The sequence below is a fragment of the Suricata suricatta genome, chromosome 10 (assembly GCF_006229205.1).
Source record: "Suricata suricatta isolate VVHF042 chromosome 10, meerkat_22Aug2017_6uvM2_HiC, whole genome shotgun sequence".
Lineage (NCBI taxonomy): Eukaryota > Metazoa > Chordata > Mammalia > Carnivora > Herpestidae > Suricata > Suricata suricatta.
Window position 1 is genome coordinate 48,995,030 of NC_043709.1, and position 20,120 is coordinate 49,015,149.

The window sequence follows — 20,120 nt, forward strand, 5'->3', positions numbered from 1 at the left end:
GAGAGAGGGACGCAAAACTTGAGAGACTACTGAATGCTGAAAATGAACTGAGGGTTGAAGGGGAAGGGGGAAAAGAGGTGGTGGTGATGGTGGAGGGCACTTATGGGGAAGAGCACTGGGTGTTATATGGAAACCAATTTGACAATAAACTATTAACAAAAAAAGATTCATTTAGCAGAATGATTAAAAATAGCATTTATATTCTGACAAATAAAAAAGGAGATTAATTTTGAATTGAAATGTTAATGAACAAATCTGACTCTTGCCTTCAGAGTATGATTTATTTCCTAGTATTTTCACATTTAACCTTGCAATTTTAAATAGTTTTGCTAGTAAGTTTGGCAGTCAGCAATTAAAAAATCAAATAAAGTTAAAAAAAAATAATAATAAAGTTAAGTCACTTCTTCCGCCACAGAGTTCCATGAGAGTTTGCAAAGTATTCCATGTTTATCAGAAAATACTGCAAAGGAGATCATTTCAGAAAACACTGCTTATCAATTTTAAACACATTATGTGCATTGGAAGATTAAATATTTAAATTATTGAACATGTATCAAAGAACCATGTGCTTTAGAGAGAACATCTCCATTTTTGTAACACATGTTATAATTACAAGTTTCTGAGGGAAAATGGTTTTGTCTTCACACACTCTATTAGCATTTCTTGATGCTATATCAAAGTCATTTCTTTCTCTCTGACTCCCATAAAAAGCTACAATTATCTGCAATATGCATTATTGGATATTCCTTTCTAAACATCAAAGTTATACTTCAGTTTAAGCAAAGCAAGTGTTAAATTACAAATGGCAAAAAGGAAAAAAAAGTAACAAACATCTGGAAGGAAAAAGTAATGGAAATGAAAACCTAATGTTTAAACTTCCACATCAGATTTCCAGGTTCCTCAGTGCGTTAATGTTTGGTATCTTTAGAAGAAATCCGAAGAGTTTTAATCAGTCTAGGTTTTAATGGGTTTTATTCTGATTTCATTTCCTGTTTTGGATCTTCAAATCATCACTTATGTTTCTAGATTTCATCAAACTTGAAAGAACAAAAAACCCTTGTTGCCCATCTAGAATCCTCATGTTTGACTGACAGCTGAAATTACATCATCTTCCTGGGCATCACAAGCTCTTTAACAAAAGACAACTGCCCCCTCAGAAGAGATAAAACAGAAGTGCGTATTTTTATTTTACTTTATACATTTTTTGCTTTAAAGAGAGAGTGCATGAGCAGGGAAAGGGGCAGAGAGAGAGAGAGAGAGAGAGAATCTTAAGCAGGCTTCACGCTCAGTGCAGAGCCTGACGAGGGGCTCAATCTCACAACCATGAGATCATGACCTGAGCGCAAATTAAGAGTCTGACACTTGACCGACTGAGCCACCCAGGCATCCCAGAAATGCATAGGTTTAAAATGTACTGCGCACACCCCATCACCAAATAAAGAGAATGAGCAACTATTCACTTCCTAGCCACTGTTCAAAATTAAGCTTTAGCAACAAGTCCTTGTTCAATTTTCAAGTCAATCTCAGTATCTCCAGAGGATTTTTTTCTCTTTACAAACCATGAATTCATATTGGGGGGTATACTTCCTTTCTGTTATTAATTTCCTTTCTCATAAGATATTCTGAAAACAAAGCACCTCCAAGCATCTTTGTTCCCATTGCTTTATTCTTTATTATTTCATCATTGCTTTTCTGTTCCTCCAGAAGTACTAGTTGCTTCTCTAAGCAACATCTGGATGGAGCATTTCATCCACCAGGTTCACATCTTCTTGAGCTTCTAGTCCATTCTCTGAAATTTTTTTCCAAATATTTCCCATCCCTAAATCTGTTATGTGATGAGCTCCCTTCATAGGCAAAAACTGAGAAAGGCAAATACTAAATGTCTAATTTCAATTGGCATAAGGACGGACTAATGGAGGACGGAGGTTCCAAGAAGCCAGCACATCTCTGCATTTGTGTATGGAGACTCACAGGAAAGAATAATACCTTCAAACTGATGAACAACACATGACACCAAACCTCCACAATTGGAAGAAAGATTTATAAGCTGCTATATAAAATCTCCTCCTTAACTGAAAATATATTTAAAATGTACTTTTATAAGGGGGGGCCGGGGTGACTCAGTTGGTTAAGTGTCCCACCTCAGCTCAGGTCATGATCTCCTGGTTCGATAGTTCTAGTCCCACCTCAGGGTCTCTGATGTTAGCACCTAACCGGCTTCGGATTCTCTGTCCCACCACCACCCCCACTCCCTCCCACCTCCTCTCACTGCCCCTCCCCCACACTTGCACACGTGCTCTCTCTCTCTCCCTCAAAAATAAACACTGTTTAAAAATTACTTTTGGGGTGTCTGGTGGCTCAGTCACTTAAGCATTTAACTTCGGCTCAGGTCATGATCTCAAGGTTCATGAATTCAAGCCCTCTTTCGGGCTCTGTGCTGACAGCTCAGAGACTGAAGCCTGTTTGGGATTCTGTGTCTCCCTCACTCTCTGCCCCTCCCCCACTCACTGTCTGTCTGTCCCTCTCTCTCGAAAATAAACATTAAAATAAATAAATAAATAAATAAAAATAATTAAAAATGTACTTTAGTATTATTTAAAGCATTTCTTAGGCTTGATGATATCAGCATAGATACATTAAAAGACATGATGAAACCACCAATGGTCCTTGGTTTGTGGAACACCTGACTGTCGCCTCATTCTATGTGTGTAACTACTGGTAGCTGTAAGTAGGGTCTAGGCTGTCGTAGGTATCTACATGAAAATACGGAATTAATCATACTATCTAATCTTTATTGAACACTCCCATGTGCTATGTCTTTTATTAAGCCCTTTGCATGATCATATTTAATCCTTACAACAACTGTATGTATGAGAAATGTACGCATCTAACAACTCTGTGAGAAACGTGCTGCTCTTAACACCTTTTTAGAGATAAGGAAACTAGACCTTTAAAAGGTCATGTAATTCACTCAAGATTCCCCAATTAGTCAAGTGATGGGTCAAAATTTGAACCCAAGCCATCTGAGTCCAGAGCCTGAGCTCCCAACTATTAAAGACCAGGAGGAAATTTTGGTCCCACTTGTCTCTCTTTCCTTTATCTCTCACCTCCTCCATGCCAAAAAAACAAAAAAAGGTAGAGGTCCAGACTAGCTCATCAAAATAGCCGACCCAAAATTAATTCAAACTTGGGGGTAGGAGGGAGGACAAAGGAGAATAAAGGGAACAAAAGAAGTATCTTTAATCAAAATTCAATTAATATACTCAATGGATTAGCCAATGATCCATCCCCCACCAAAACAAGCCTGAAGCAAGTTTCTCCCCTACATCTACATATGTACTTTAGGTTAGTCAACTCTTGAGTAACCTATGAACTACTGATTCCAATTACATCAGACAAGAGAGTTACACTGTAGGTATTTTTTTCCAGGCCTCTTACATGGCACTGCAAGGTTTATAAGACATTTTTTTTTAAGTGAAAGAACTTTAAAACAAAACGAAACAACTCAAAAGAATAAAAGGGTAGCAATTTGGCTTTTAGGCCATGTCCCTAGTAAGTCTAGTCAGAAATACATCTCTAAAACAAGGAAATTGGTCAACGACCGTGTTGGAAAGAACTGGACTAACTATAAAGGACAAGCCCATTTCCTATGGAAAATGCAATAATTTATTTCTTTAGTACAAGTTTCCAGCAAAGAATGGCACTAAACTGAATGCCTTGCTGTGACTGGCTGCTTACTGTACCCAACAGTATACAAGCAAAGAGGAAACACACTGTCTAAAAAAAATACACAATTTCCTTTTATTTCCTCTTCTAAGTAGAACAACTCTTCTTTGGGGACCAAATCAGGGCCTTGTAACAATTCACTACATGACACTTTTCATTCTCACAGCCAGTTAAAAAGTAGAAATCATGGGGCACTTGGGCGGCTCAGTCGGTTGAGCATCCGACTTTGGCTCAGGTCATGATCTCACGGTTCGTGGGTTTGAACCTCGTGTTGGGCTCTGTGCTGACAACTAACTAGCTCAGAGCCTGGAGCCTGCTTTGAATTCTTTGTCTCCTTCTCTCTCTGCCCCTCTCCTACTTGCACTCTGTCTCTCTGTCTCTCAAAAGCAAATAAATGTTTAAAAAACAAAATGAAATAAAATAATGTTTAAAATAAATAAATAAAAATCAGAAATCGTGAGAGTCCATGAGGATGACCCAGAAAGCAAGGGTTTCTATGGTGGATAGAAACCTAGGCTTCTTATCCAACAGAAAGACCAGATGCCTGGAATCTATATATTCCTCCAATGAGGAAGAATCCATTGAGGGAAAAAACACATAGGTCCTTGGCTGAAACACTGGCTGTGAAAGATGAATGGTGGGAAATAAAGCCATAAAAATATGTGGATGTACCCTGTGGGGGCCTGAAAGTGCTAGGGCACTTTGTGATTAATTCAGGGGTCAGTTGTGTGGCTAGAGACAGCTTCTGAGAAAAGCAGTAAGATGACTACACCCCACAGATGTTACTGGTGAACATTACAGGATACCCAAAAGGTAGAACAGATTAAAGGTAGAAAGGCCAGTTAAGAGGCAAGATATGGAAGCAACCTAAGTGTCCATCTACAGATGATTGCTTAAGGAGATGTTGTGTGTGTACAGACACACACACACACACACACACACACACACACACAGAATATATGGGACAGAATATTGTTCAACCATGAGAAAGAAGGAAATGCTGCCATTTGCATGGAGGAACTTGAGGGTGTTAGACTAAGTGAAATTAAGTCAGACAGGGAGAGACAAATACTGTATAGTATTCCTTATACGTGGACTCTAAAAACCTAAACTTACAGGAATGAGAGTGGAACGGTGGATGCCAGGAGTGAAGGACGGGGAAAGGAGGAAATCTTAGTCAAAGATACGAAGATACAAACTTTCAGTGGCCAATTCTGGGCATCTAGCAAGTGATTATAGTCAACAACACCGTGTTACATACTTGAAAGTTGTTAAGAGAGTAGGTCTTAATCATTCTCACCACACACACACACACACACACACAGAAAAGGTAATTATGTGAGGGTACGGAGACTTTAACAAATGTTACTGCAGTAATCATTCTGTAATACCTAAGTAACAAATCATCACTTTGGTCCCATAAAGTTTACATAATTTTATATGGCAATTATACTCAAGAAAGATGGGAGACCAAAAAGAGGCCACACTAGATGGAAGGTTTTGTGCTCATTAACTTTCATTGTATTGCTTACCACTTATTTCATTTTAGCAACACTAATCCCTGACTTTAAAGAACTTCCCGTTTTCTCTTACGTTGCCTTTTAGCAAGTTTATACAGGTCTTTCTAATTGATTAACTCAGTGGGATGGATGCCCTCTCAAAGTCCTGGGGCTTAGAAATTAGCAGGTTTATATTTGATATGCATGCCAGTACCAACTTAGCCAACCGTGTGTTCACTACTGTGTAATGGAAACGACACTTTTTGACTTCAGAGACCAGGCAGCTTTCTCCTCATTTGCCAGAACTCTCTAGGAGCCCTGAGTGTACATCAGAAGTCTGAATATCTACCTTGAGAGCACCAAGCTGGACAAGCCAGGTGTGTGGGTGCTCCAGAGGCACCCAGACTTCAAGCCCACCTTGCAAAAGCAAGATGTGAGTAAAGAAGCCTCCCGATGACAGACTCCAAGTGCCCGAGTCAACCCCAGGTGCTTGAGTCCTCCCGGCTGAGGCCCCAGCCATCCTAAAGCAGAGACAAGACTTTCTGCTGTGCCCTGCCCATATTCCTGATGCAAAGAATCCATGAGCATAATAAAATGGCTTTTTTTAAATTAAAAAAGGCATTATTAAGTTTTGGGGTGATTGATTAATTAGTCCATAACAGATAACCAGAACCACATGTACAATAAGAAAGGTGATAAACCCACTGGTTGTAGAGTCCACACTTGGCACATGATGCTTAGTCTAGGTGACCTATTTCAAAGGAGTAATAAACATACTGAGAAGAGAACAACAAGAATGTTCCTTTATGGGGGAAAAAAATGAAAGGACCAAAGATATTCAGACTAGAAAAGACAACAAAGAATATGCATTCATTGTCTTCAAATATGTGAAGGTCTATCATAAATAAAAGTGAAACAACTACTCGAAATATTCCTAGGAAGAAGGCTTAAGGACAGAGAGCAGAAGCTACAGGAGAATCAGATAGAAGAATGTCCTAATGTTCAGAGCTTTCCAAGAAGGAAAAGGCAGGCTTAAGAGGTAGTGAGTTCCCTAACACCGAAGATCTCAAGCACTCCAGATGATTACCAGCTGGTGGGTAGGTTTGAAGATCATTCATTTATTGACCGGAAGGTTTAATGCAATGCTCTTACTTTAAGGTTACACTGCAACATTGAGATGTTTTTAATCTAACGATCATCCCCATTTCCTTGTGCTAAGAAATCTAATCCCAACACATGTTGAGCAGAGGAAAAAAAATACAAGATGAATAAATTAAATGAAAGGCAATACCACAGTATAAATAGAAAGTGATGTAGAACTCAAGAGGAGAAAGGAATGGCATACCATCAGGAAAATACACTCCAACACAGCACTGAAGACACTTTTTAAAAAGCTGAAGCATGAAGAATAAACCAGGGAAGGGAGAAAAAGGAAGCCAAAGATCCCAACACAGATGATTCCTCATATGGTGGATGCTTTTATCTTTCTTGAGAAACGGTTTTATTCATTTTCAAGACTTTTCTCCTTTGTCAGTGGGAAGACAGACCAGAAGAACATGGATAGTGCAGCAGCAAAAGGAGCCAGGTTTAAGTGATAAAAATCAATGAAGCTCTTCAGCTATCACTGAACTTCTGGTCGCAAAAAGATACAGGATCTGTGTTGCTGTGGAATCAAGAGTACTTGCATTGAAGCCACAGTCACAGATGTTAGTAGGTAAGAATGATCATTAAAGGAAGCAAAAAAAAAAAAAATCTGGAAACTAAAACCTGGTCTCCAAAAAATCCCATGTAAAAAGGAAAACACAAACTACCTAGAAAATGAGATTGTGTCCAGAGCAAAGCCATGGAGGAAATTTAAAAAAGAAGAAAAAAAGAAAACGTTAAAATGTTATCTCCTACACATTACATCTGAATTTTATCACCATTTCTAATCAACGTCCAAGGTTTCATAATACCTTTAACCTTAGTCACTCAACCCACAGAGCAAGTCATCTCATTGTTACTCTGTTTGAAGGAAGAGTGGAGACTCTTTTCATGTTGATAAGAGAGAGAAAGAGGACTCCCTCCCAGGAAAGAAAAGCATTCTGAGTAAACTCCCGGAGCCTCATGGTAAAGAGCAGGGATTATTTGTCCCCTGCCTTAACCCTTTCAAAGGTTCATTGGACCAGAAGGTAGAAATACATGTAACTGATAAAATAAAAGTAATTTTCACTTAAAAAAATAAATTTTCTTTACAAAAAAAACACCCAACAGAAATTATATCTTATTACTCACCCATTTCCTAGGTCTGCCTCTTGGCCGTTTTTCTCCAGTGGCTTCTGCTTTCTGCAAAATGAAAAAGGAAGTCATGTTGTTTCCTACCTGACATTATTTGTAAGTGCTGCACCAAGGGACACGTTCCAAGCGAGAACGTTCTGGTTTGTGATGAGGGATTGAGATTGTCTTCTCCTTGTTTGAGTAGATTCCTCTTCTGGTTTTTCATTGCATGATGGAAAGAGATATCCATGCAACTCTCACCCTAAGACCTTCCCCTGGAGTGATCTCCTCTGAAATGCATGAATATACTTCTAAAAAGCTATTTTGCTTTTATTTCCATCCACAACAACAACAACAAAATACTCTCCCATTTCCATAATTATAGAAAGTAGTATTTTAGAAAGTCAATGTTTCTTAAATGATTTTTTCCAGGTCACCACTAAAGTTATAAAAATTAATACTGATGTATTGCTTTACAATGTACAAAGGATTTCTACCTATATCTAAGCAAAAGAATTTCTACCTTACTAAACAAAAGTAAGTCCAAAGTAAGAATACATAGGCTTCTAATTCAAAAAACCAAATATGTGCACACTTCAACATAATTTCCCATTCCTTGCCAAAAACAATCACTCATCCATCAGTTCATTTAAAGCAAAGAAAGAAAAAAAAGTTGGCAGAGATCATCAATGTTTGTCTCTGAGATGGAAACTAGGAATGCTAAAAAGCTAAAAGGTTTTTTTGCTTTAATTGCTTTTCTTCATAGAAAATTTTTCTCATTATCACAATTGTTTTTGCCTTTTGAATCAAATTTCAACATAATCTATACAGTAATTTCCCTATGTTTTTGATCCCTAGTCCAATCCCCAAATACACAAAACACATACAAGTGCACACACATACACACACCCACACACAGTACACATCTATATAAACATACGTTTATACTTTTCAGGATAAAGAAAAGTTAGCACATCTTCTTCTGTATATAAGAATCATCCCAAGACTGCATAAATACAAAAACACAAGTAATCTAAGCCAGGATAACTTGTTTTGTATTCTACTTTTGTTACCTGAGTTAGCAGCTGGTACAATGATACTAAATGATACTAAATGATACAATGATACTAGGTACAATGATACTAAAATGGCCTATTATAACTGTTTACACTGCCAAGTGAGACTCTCCTCTTTCTTCAATCTGCCTTGTTAAAACTAGATGCAGATAGAGGAAGGAAGGATAGATAGATAGATAGATAGATAGATAGATAGATAGATCGATCGATAGGCAGACAGGCAGGCAAAATATGCCACAAGATTTCTCCCTGACCTGTCATTACTATTCAACAGGTCCTAGGAATTAACCCAAATTCTGCATGATTAGAGTAATGTTAGTTCACATTTATTGAACATTTAAAATACCCCAGGCACTGGGCTAAGTCATTCACATGTGTTATTTTAATCTTTATAAAATTCTTGTAAGGTAGGTATTATTATTTCTCTTATTTTACAGATGAGCAACTAAGTCTTAGGTAGTTGTGAAAGGTCACACACAAAACTGGTAAATGGAGCACCTGGGATTTGAACCTGGTTCTGTTGGCTTTAAAGTCTGGGTTCTCCCCTCCTAAAAATACTACCTCCCGCTAGGATACAGACATTCTATACTAAACAGAGATATTTTTGTCAAATAAAATTGCCACTGACTTAGCTAATTTCCCTGAACAGAAGAAAACTTGGTAACCCATAGGAGCTCAGTCTAACTATCAGGTTTGGGCACTTTGAATCATTTACTACCTGTGTGAATGACTCCACAAAGGAATCACTTATTGTCAAATGTTCATGTTACTGTCTTACTTTTAGTCGTAAGGACCATGAATTAACTTAAGGAAAGCCAGGAGTACCCAGTGAATCACACCCTCTGAGTGTTGTGTTAGGGAGAGAGGGAGTTGTCTTAAGAGGAACACAGACTCTACTTTGGAAAGCTTAATCAAATCCCTGCTCTGCCATTTTAGCTTTATGACTTTGGGCAGGTCCCTGAAAACCTTCATTTGGCTTCATGTGTGAAACGGAGATAATGATTCCTGGGAGGAGTGAAGTACCCATCATAAATGCTCTTTCACTCCTAACAAGATGGAACTCTTCAAGGGGAAGTTTTCCTTCAAGTTAGTCCAATCTCAAAGAAGGTTCAGTCAATGCAAATATTCCATTACACCTATCTGTCACCTTTAGAATGAAGCTTTTAAGAAACTCTTCGGCTAGTACTTAGTGAGTTATATGAGTATAAAATTCCCTAATACAGAAGCAGTGTCTGATTTAACATTTGGGATCAACTGTGAGATTGCACAGTTTACCCAGTAGTAAATTACACAAACATGGAAGATAGAAATCCTTTTGAATGGGCATGGGGATGGTAGGTGGGGTTAAGAGGAAGAGGCTATTGACCTTAAAGGCTAACAGCACTACACCAGGCTTTCTCGATACAGTCGTTATGTTTCAGGGATTACGATGTGATCCGGCCGTATCTAAAATCTGCTGAAGAGAAGGTTGTTTTCTAAAAGGGTTTCACTGCATTTCAAAGTCACAGAAAGCAAATCACTCAAAGAGAGAAAACCCTGCAAAGAAGAGGACTTTAAAATGAGCATCTCATTTACAAAAAGCCTATTCAAAAATAAAATTCACACCATTAACTAAAGGGCAAAATATCACAATTATCACTTGGACTTGTTAAAAGCAAACTTGCTCCTTGGTCTTCAGGCCAGTGTTACATGTAAACTGAAACCCTCTTCCGAGTCTACATCTAGAAGAAACACATTAGCTGCGTTGTGTGGCATCGATCTGGGAGGTTTCCATTGTTCTTTAAGACCCACACTATTTAATCATTCTGATCAAACTTCACAAAGGCTACAAAACAAGTTAGGATTTTGGTCTGTACACCAGCACAGATCCAGGATTTTTACATATAGGAAAACACTGGCTATAAATTTTTTCCTGTGTTTAATGCCCTTCAGAATATTATTTTTCAATGGAAGACAAACAAAACATTTCAGGGGCTTGTTTTGTTTTTAAGACATCAGCATGTACAATACTGTGGGAGTATATATTTGGTTTTCCTTCACCACAGTGGAATTTGGTTCTATACTACAAACCCATGTATAATTGAGACAGTAACTTGTTCTACGTATTTACACCTTGTGGGGGTGGAAGGCTGGGGGGCTGGGGAAGAGGCTGGGAATTTTGCATGTGTAAGAACAGAAATTTCAGGCTATCCGATCATACTAATATTCGCAACTACCACATCATAACTTGTTAAAAGTGTTACTTATTCCTCACTTGTTTTCATAGTTTTGCTTTTTAAAAAAAAAAGTTCGGATTCAGAACTGTATGTTTAACTTTATAATATGCTTAGAAGCAAGCTCACAAAGGTTAGGAAGAATGTTAAGTGCAAAACGCAAGTTTTTTTTCTTTTCCTAAGAAGTCTGGTACTCCAGGCCCTTACATGTACTCCACACTAAAATCCTAATCCTAATCATATAACAGTTAAAAAAGGAAATTCATCTAACAAATAGAACTCTTAAGCTTGGAAAGAGTGCTTAGCATTAGAGCCTGGTACACAAGATGTGCTCACTATGTATTTTTTGAATGAAAAAGGAAGGAAGGAAAGAAAGAAACACTGGTGTTTGTATCACATGTGTGTCTTATTTCCCTCTTGCCCTCAGTATTCTGCAGCTTGGTCAGAACTCTAGAAGGCATTTCATCTAGCCCCTCCACTGAACAAATAAGAAGAGTGAATGGTTTTCTGATCTCCAAAGACATAGCCCTGTGGGTTTTGGGGGCCAAAAGTTTGGGGGTATCAGCTGCGGCAGTCACACGTTTCCAACCCCTTTATAAGCTTGTAGAGAGCTGGTCTCCAAAGGGCTTCTTGAAACCTAACTACTAATCTGCATTTCAAGTTACTGGAGATAACCTAATCTACCCTGTAGCGAAGAGTTCACAAAATATCTGACAGCACATAGTAGTGGAAAGATCATAAGCTTTACCCTGAGACTTGAATTCAGACCCAGATTCCACCATTTTCTAGAATGGAGTTTTCTCATTTGTGAAATGAAGGCATAATATCTACCTCAGAGGCTTAAGGAGCTAATATATACGTAAAGTGTCTGACAAAAGCTACAGCATTTAGTAGGGACTCAAAGGTAGTTTCTTCTCTCCCTCTATACTTTAAATTACCCTTCAAAAGAATTCCTCACAATTCTGTAAGTTTCCAGTGTGATTTTCCGAACATTACCTACTCAAATAAGACAGTTCTTACTTCCCCTGTTTCACAAAATGAAAGATTAAGCAAACTGGCCATGTTCATAAGTAGTGGAACTGAGACCCAATCTGATTTCAAGGCAATAAAGGGGCTGTTCTGCTGGGAGATACTTCATATAAAATAAAACCGCCATGAGTAAATTTAAAAAAAAAACGTCTAGGGTGAAAATCAAATGAGTAATTAAAAGTAAAACATTTCCAAGTTTCTTATAAATACATAGACAAGAGCCGAGATTGGGAACCAATCTCAGTAACTGTCCAATCTCAGTCAAGATTTAGATAGCTATTAATTTTTGGTATTTTAAATACTCTCATCACATTTTATATGTACTGTGATGATCCATGAAAGTCCAAACTCCCTCATCTTCAGCACCTCTGCACACAGAACCCCCCCCCCCAAAAAAGCCAGAAAAATATTTGAGCATAAAATAAAATTAGAAGAAACACAAAACTATTTGGGCATAGTACTTTGGTTTGTTTTCATCCAACTTTATATAGACATTTTTAAGACAAAGACCTGTAGATCTAAGCACATATGGAAACAGCTATCCAATGTCTAGAAAGTCACATTTTATTTCATTCAGTTGTTCTTTGAAATATGTAAACAGTGCAGATCCATGTGCACTGGCATCAAAATCAACGGGGCCAATCAATCAGACTTAGCATTGAGTAGTTCTCATTTTACTGGTTTGATAAGCCAATTGTGCAGGTTTCCAAATTTTAAGTGCAACTATTTTTAGTCTTAAAAAGATGCTACAAGTTTGCCTTCACTACCTTTTTCACAATAGGAAATATAAGTTAAATTCTATCACCCATTGTAGTTCATGCTCATTTCACTCAAGGAAGCCCTTATTGTCAACTCTCATGTCATTATTTACACATACCTGTCTTCACCTATACAAACACCAAATCAAAGCCAAAGCCAAAATGACAGGAAAAGCTATTTTCAAAGTTTGAGTCTCCTCCTTTAAACTATTGCTCTACCTCTTTGGTAATCAGAAAAACCAAGAGCAACAATACAAGAGTTCGCAAGGGTTACCTTCTGAGCCATCTACCGCCTACATTAACCTGGAGAAAAGAAAATGATGGTGCCACTCCTCTCTAAATCAATCAGAAGATGCCACTCAAAATTGTTCAGTCTCCTAAAACAAGAGAGAAAAACGCAATAGTCCAAACTATCATCAGTTTTCAGCCTTCTTCTCCTGATCAGAAGAACAAAACTTCATAACTGAAGCGTTCAGAATCCACTATCAGGAAGTCCATTGTTCCACCCTGGTGCCAAGCCATGTGGTGCTAAGGTGAGCTCTGAAAACTGCAGATGGGGAGCTAACAAGACAAGATGGGTTTGAATGATTTACCTGACAGGCTCCATCTATTCTCAAGAGAGAACTGAAGCACAGCAGAATACCAATCAGGTATGTTCTATCTTCTTAGCAGAATGATTAGCTGAGACTTTGAGCCGGGGTTGTGGGTCAGTCAAAGCAATAAAGAGCTTCTGAAGAAAAAGTTTAGAAAGAATGATAGCTTCCAGAAAATTAGAATTATGGGTCCCTTAAAATAAAGTTACTTCATAAGAGAATTCAAATGCATTTGAATCTCCCATATTTGGATCAAAATCTATGATGACTCAAAGGCATTGCCAGATAGAATTTACTGATACATTAAGGCTTGGTCCTCCTTGGCAAGGTGAAGTGGAGAAAGAAAGGAGCCAATTGTTTAGGTAAATGAGCTTAGAATATCAAGAAACTGAAGACAACAATTAGGTTTTACTTAATTACACCTGTCTGGATACATCTGTATACTCAGATAGGGCCCTGAATCTCCTGAATGGAAATGATCTGCCCATTCAAACACAGAGGAATCAAACTAAATCATACTAGTGACCCAGAAACCACAGGCTGCAGTGGTATGACAGCCTTCCCTGACTTACCTATAATGATGCTTCTGACTGCTCTCTTCAGTTGGGCCTATTACTTTGTGAGCAAAATCTTGTCCTCACTCAGCATCTATGCTCTAACATTCATCTGAAATGGTGAATAAAATCTACATTCTCTCATTATAAAAAACCTGTGCGTGATGTAGGTAATCATTTATGAAAAATCAGCCGCATTTCTAAAGAACGCAACTGAAAAAAGCACTTATCTGCCTTCACAGTATCCAATCCATTCCAGGCCTTTTTGGTACAAGCGAATGGAGATACCAATTAAATGTCTACCTGAGCACATTACTTGAAGTATACATACTTTACCTAGATGAATGATATTTTCATTCTGTGCCTTGTTCTTTAGCTCTGGTCATTACACCTAAAGTCAAAAGGAAGTTCAAGGAAACCTGGGACACTCTGCAGGAGGGCTGTCTCACACCTGAGACCTTTTTATATGCAATTTCCTTCTTGAAAACTTAATTCAATCTCAGAAAAAAAAAGGTTTTTTTCTTGAAAGTACCCAAATGAGAATTGGCTTGAGGCTTACAGATGAACTTGACTTATGACCTTAAGAGAATGAGTGACAGCTCTTCCAGTATTCTCTCATGATTACAAAGCCACAACAAAAACCCTAAACATACAGGAGATTAGATCTTTCTCTTCTCTAAACACGCAAAATGTGAAAATACAAAGTATTTCCATCCAGCACAAACATGAGAGGAAAACAAAACACAACAAAAAAGAAATTAAGAGACAACTGCTCACAGGTAAATATCTCACACTAAAACATAAATAAAAGGGTCAAGACACACACACACACACACACACACACACACACACACAGACATACACACACACATAAATTATTTATTCAGGAAAACATTAGCTTCTGATTTCTTTTATTAAGGTACCAATATGAAGCTGGTTCAGGGACACATTTTGAGCACCCAGATTGGAGTTCTCAGGAATGATTACGATTGCTACATAATGGTCATCCATGGGAATTTGCCGTAATGGAACAGAAGCAGATTGAAGACTCATCGTCTCTTCCAAAAGTTCCAAGTGTAACATTTTGAATCTTTATAAATGTTTGTTTTCTATATTACACAAATAAATTTTATATTGACTATAGCCTGAAATTAAAGTGATGGCTAGTTTAGGAGTTGTCCACTTGGTCTTGCAACGTTCAGCGTGCATTGTCAAGTTTCACATTGCTAATTTTCCAACAAGCAGTTTTGTTTTCAAATGCCCCAAGGCCAGTTACTGAGTCCAAACACAAACTTTGTAAGTCAAGAAACCTAAGCAACGAGAAATTTTAAACACACAACATCATCAGGACTCCAGCGTCCATTGGATATGCTCTCATTTTAGAGTTCTGTTCTCTTATTTGCTTACCAGTTTTGTTTTCTATTTTTCATTTGAATGAGTCTGAGTTTGCACAAGAATACCCAATTTATTAATCATAGGAGACTTCTCATATCTATTGTGGTCAGTCTAGCAGGATATGTTTATCTTACATGTTAGGAACATAGAACTTTTTCAAAAAAAAGATTGTTTTTCAAAATCCTAACAAACATCTTTTGTCAGAATACAATATGTGTTGGATAAACAAATATATGTTTGATAATCATGCTTACATAGGACAGCAGCAAACTCAATAAATACGGATTTGAAAGTGAAAATACCTTAAGTTTACACATGCCATGAACAATTCATCAATGTCATTCATTATTTTGCCAAGTATTATCTTCTCCAAATGAAGCGTAATTTATAAAACTGAAGAAATATAACAGTCATGTTATGGGCAAATATATTTACTCATTTTTATTAGAAGGGGTTTTTTATAACAGAACTGTGTGAAAAATAATTTTATCTGGATGAATGAAAGATTTCAGGGAAAGAGTTCTCTGGGAAAAATAAAACCTATTCCTGTTTCAGAAACTGTAATAATGTACCCATATACATGGAGAATTATCAGAAAGATGAGCAGCCTACTAGGATCATTTGTAAACGCCTATTACTAAAATGACTAAAAACCAATCAAATCAATCAAAATTGGGGGACACCAATTTTTTTGTTATTTTGCTTTAGGTAGTAAATTAGACCCAAGTTTTAGCTTTCCTTTTATCAATAAAGATCTTGCTAGTCAGTGGTAAACTTTTCAAGATGAAGAGAAGGTGACAGAAGTATTTCTTTACTCATTCAGAAAAATGTCATTAGGTGAACTCTTAAAGATAAGATTCATTTTCCTTTTTTTATCTTAAATTTCAAATAAATTCTTGATAATGAGATATACAGATTTCTTCCTGGAAGATGCTGTAATGATTCATTTTTCAGAGCAATTACATCAGAGTTTCAATGTTTGTTACCTACCTACCAAGATACTCCTTTGCCATTTCTTTACTGTAAAATTAGGTAAATCCCACACTTACACAACATTTAAAAACTCTTTGTCAAATTAGCCTACATTTGTTAATTTAATAAACCAAGTAATAATGTAATGAATAGGAAATATTCATACTAGAAATACCAGACTATGTATTGTCAGTTCTAAATGACAAGGTAATTTAGAGCTACTTCAAAAGTTGTTCATCAAGTGTGAGTCACAATTAAGTTTTCACTCTGTGAAAGCAGTTACATTTAAATACATTAGATATCTGCTCCTTCACTTCAGCTCTGCTCAAGATTGTTAAAATAAAACAGACAAGAACTCATAGTTACTCCCTAAATAACTTTACATGTATCACCGGTTGCTATGGTAGTCTACAACACTGAAAACTATCACATATAATATGGTTAGTGCCCACGGTCACAGAGAAAACCACACAAAACATTAATCCCCAAAGATGATCATAGAGTCGTTTTTAACAAACTGTACCTGATACACTCAAATCTACTAAAAAGATTTATCAAAATTTGCTTCTGAATTTTGAGCCTTTGATTTCAACTAATATACAAAGGTACAAATAAAATACAGAGACTTTTTTATTTGTAAAGCTAAAAAAAAAGTTTCAGATTACCTTCACTTCTCTATACATGCTTTGACCCTGAGATATTTCCTCTTTGCTAGCTCAGATACAACCCACATGAAGTTAAGTTAAACTGCAATTTAAAATGTACAAATAAAAACACTGTAAGTTTTACTTGACTGGGTTCTATCCTGCCCAAAAATAGACAATAAATGATTCAAATATTAGTTTAAAAGAATTCTCATTGGCCCAGAGTATTTCTATATCACCTGATGCAAAGGCATTTTGAGACATTATGAACAAACAGCATACTTTACCATCACATTTAAATATGTAAAATTCATGAAAAATTTTTTCCAGTATCCCACAATTGGATCTACTTCTAATTACCATTTGGCAAAGTACTTAACTTCATAGAAGGATTTGGTTTTGCAGTAATCATGTAAATGAGCACAAAGTAAATTCATCTTTATGATTTTCGAAGGAAATTGCAAACATCACCCCCAAGCAAATCCTATAGTTTTGGTTTCTTTTTAACTATTTCACAACTGGTCCAAATTTAACTGTGTCTTTCTCCACTCCTCCTCCTCACCCTCTCACCCCTGTTTTGAGTTTCATATTCTTTGGTAATCGTTAAGAACAGCACTGAAGCATCTTCATAAACTTTTTTATGTTAAGCAATTGCTTAGAAATCAAACTCTGCTGAGAAAGAGCACAGGTAGAAGATGAGTCTTGGGTTACCCAGTTGGGACAAATCCTTAGGCTTGGATCTAGAATGGGAAAATTGCAAGGAAGCTTGTGTGGTCATGGAGGAAGGTGGAGGGACTTGACTTGAAAAATCTCACCTTTTGAGCTGCTTTGGAGGGACTCTTGTTTTTGCTGCCTTTGGGTCTTCCCCTGGGTCTCTTAGGAGAGGGCTCCCCGGCTGGCTCCTAAGTGTGGGGAGGAAAAAATGCTGTTGTGGAAGAATGTCTGAAAGAAATTGACCCTGACTCTAGAATTTTCTGCACGTGTGGCTCAAAAGCACTGTTGGAACACATTCAGCAAGAACATAAATGGAATGGTGATGGTACTGAGTTTACAGAAAGAGGAAATAACTCTACTTTTAATCCAAGAGTTCAGAAAGGAAATTCTATTCTGTCTGTGAAAACTAGGGTCTGTTTCAACCCCAGAAGGTAACAAAGGCCAACAAGGTTGCAGGTTGTAGAGAGAAAGCTGCACGTATTTAAGGTGTAAAATTTGAATGGTCATGCATTTGGCAACTTATAAATATTTTACACAAATGTTACTATCCGTTGTGCTAGCATTTCAAACAACAGAAATATGAAGCTAAGAGCATAAGTATTTCAACAGTCTTCCATATTGAAAAGATGGTTTTTAATCATTTCTGTTTATCTGCATTGCAGGTCAATTATGACTCAATCAACACTTTGAGTGAAGTATTGGAGCAATTATCCAAGATCTTCAACTGAAAATAACTCTGTTCCCCCTAAAATTTCCCAATAATTATGGTAAATCTGTTGTGGGAGGTTTTGCTTGAATTATCTAGATAATTGCTTCAATTCTCCACTTCCTTTTGGAGTTGGAGGCACGGTCTCCAGTCTACATTTAAATATCTTTTTATAAAAATAAACATTTTCTCCAAAACTTGCTTTTCAGAAAACTCTTAATGGAAGAGGTGGACTGGAGAAAACTAAGAGGGGGAAAAATGAGGAAGACTGGAAGTGTCTGGAAAGGAGAAATTGAAACTATCAATAGGTTTAGCAAAACTTTAAATGGCTTCTATGCCAAGTAGTAAATACTCAAGGGGTTAAGAGAATGCGGTGATTAATATTCCAGATCCTAAATATTTATCCAGTGAATCATCAATTTACATTTCATTCAGATTCGGTGGTTAAATGAGACTAATTAACTTCAATGAAAATTCGCATCCTATTTAGAGAATCTGGGGAAGATTCCCTGCAGCAAGCTTCTGTGCGACCACTAGCGCCAGTGGGCACATCCGGAGCAAACACACCGGAGACACATTTTTTCCTTTCTTTGTGAACTCTCCCCTAACTCAAAGGTAAATCTTCCAATCAGCTCCAGAACCCACTGCAACTGCTTTTGGATTATTTTTTGGAGGTGGGAGACAATTAAGAATCAGTGGGAGCTGGGTGGCGGCGGGTGGGAAACAAGAACGGGGCGGGGGGGAAGGGCAGAGACTTCCTGGGAGGTGTAAAACAGGATCCTAACGCGGTTTAAAGTGTCGCTTGGGCAGAGCGGGAAAACTCAGGGGCCTCTAGATTGGCTTGTTTCCTTTGATGGTTTCAAAAAGGTACAACCCTTTCAGTTTTCCTAAAACGCTCAGGCAAGCATACATTGTTCAATTTCCCCCCACCTTGCTCTCGGGCAGCTTTGGGACTCCAGGATTACTTTCTAATAGGCCTGTTTGCCGTGAAGGAAACGCTTTAAGGCTAAGGAACGCAGGAGAAGTTTTAAAGCCCGAGGAAGGAGAGTTTAAATGTTCTCAATAGACATGTCCCGCTCCAGCCCTGCCCGCCGAGGCTTGGAAATTGCAGCGAACAACCCCCCCCCCACCCCCCGGGCGCTGCGCGCCCCTCTCTGCAAGCGCCGGCTGCACGCTTAATTGGTTGCATCCGCAGACAAAACCCTCCACTCCGCGGGGTCCCGGGCGCCCCTCGATCGTCCCCTCCCAACCCCCAGCCACTCGCCCTGGAGAAGTACATTTAATGTCTGCTCGGAAGCGCGGGATCCAGGGGCAAAAGGGAGAACTGGGCGCCTAGCGAGGAAGTGACCTAGCTACCGTACACACTCTCGGATACTACTTTCCACCGCGCCCTTGGCCACATGAGTTAATCCCGTCCGGTGAGGACCCGGGCTCTCCCGTAGCCCCTTCCCAGGGACACCTCGGCGGCAGCGGCCAGCAGAGCGGCCGCCGCGCCGCATTTAAAGAGCTCTAAGAGGACCGGGTGGGCCAAAGAGTTCTTTGTCGGGAGGGAGCGAGTCTCGGGCCACCGAGAACTTGGGGAGGGCGCTCAGGGGGCGGCTGCGGCGCGCCAGTCCCCGGCCCGTGAGCAGCCCGGGTTGGCGGGAGAAATAGGCTCCGGCCCCCGGGACTTCAGCCGCACCAACCCCGACCCTCCGGAGCACCCCTTCGCCCCCGCACCCTCCCCCAGCCGCACTTCCTACCGCCCCCACCCCGGCAACTGTAAAGCGGATCGGAAAGTGCCCGGCGAGCCCTGGGTAGCCGGACCCCGGTGGCTTCGTCACCAGGAGACATCGCGCCACTCTGGGCCGTGCACAATAGCGAAAGTCCGAGGACGCGCTTCGCCCGACCCCACCTCCGGCCATCTGCCGCGGTTCCCCACCTCCCCGCCCCGAGGGCTCAGCGGCGCACTCGCTCGGACTCCACAGCCCGCCCCCACGGCGGGC

The 20,120-nt window shown here is 38.9% G+C and overlaps 1 protein-coding gene across 2 annotated transcripts in view; it reads right to left on the minus strand.

The window, feature by feature from the left end:
• The window catches only part of HMGA2 (high mobility group AT-hook 2), a 141,770-nt gene that overhangs the window by 119,656 nt on the left and 1,994 nt on the right, over positions 1–20,120 (minus strand). For both annotated transcript variants that reach the window (XM_029954481.1, XM_029954480.1), the window contains 2 exons: positions 17,531–17,617; positions 7,500–7,550 (listed from right to left, as the gene is read on the minus strand). In XM_029954481.1, the coding sequence (XP_029810341.1) occupies positions 7,500–7,550; positions 17,531–17,617 (138 nt within the window). The remainder of the gene's footprint in view (positions 1–7,499; positions 7,551–17,530; positions 17,618–20,120) is intronic.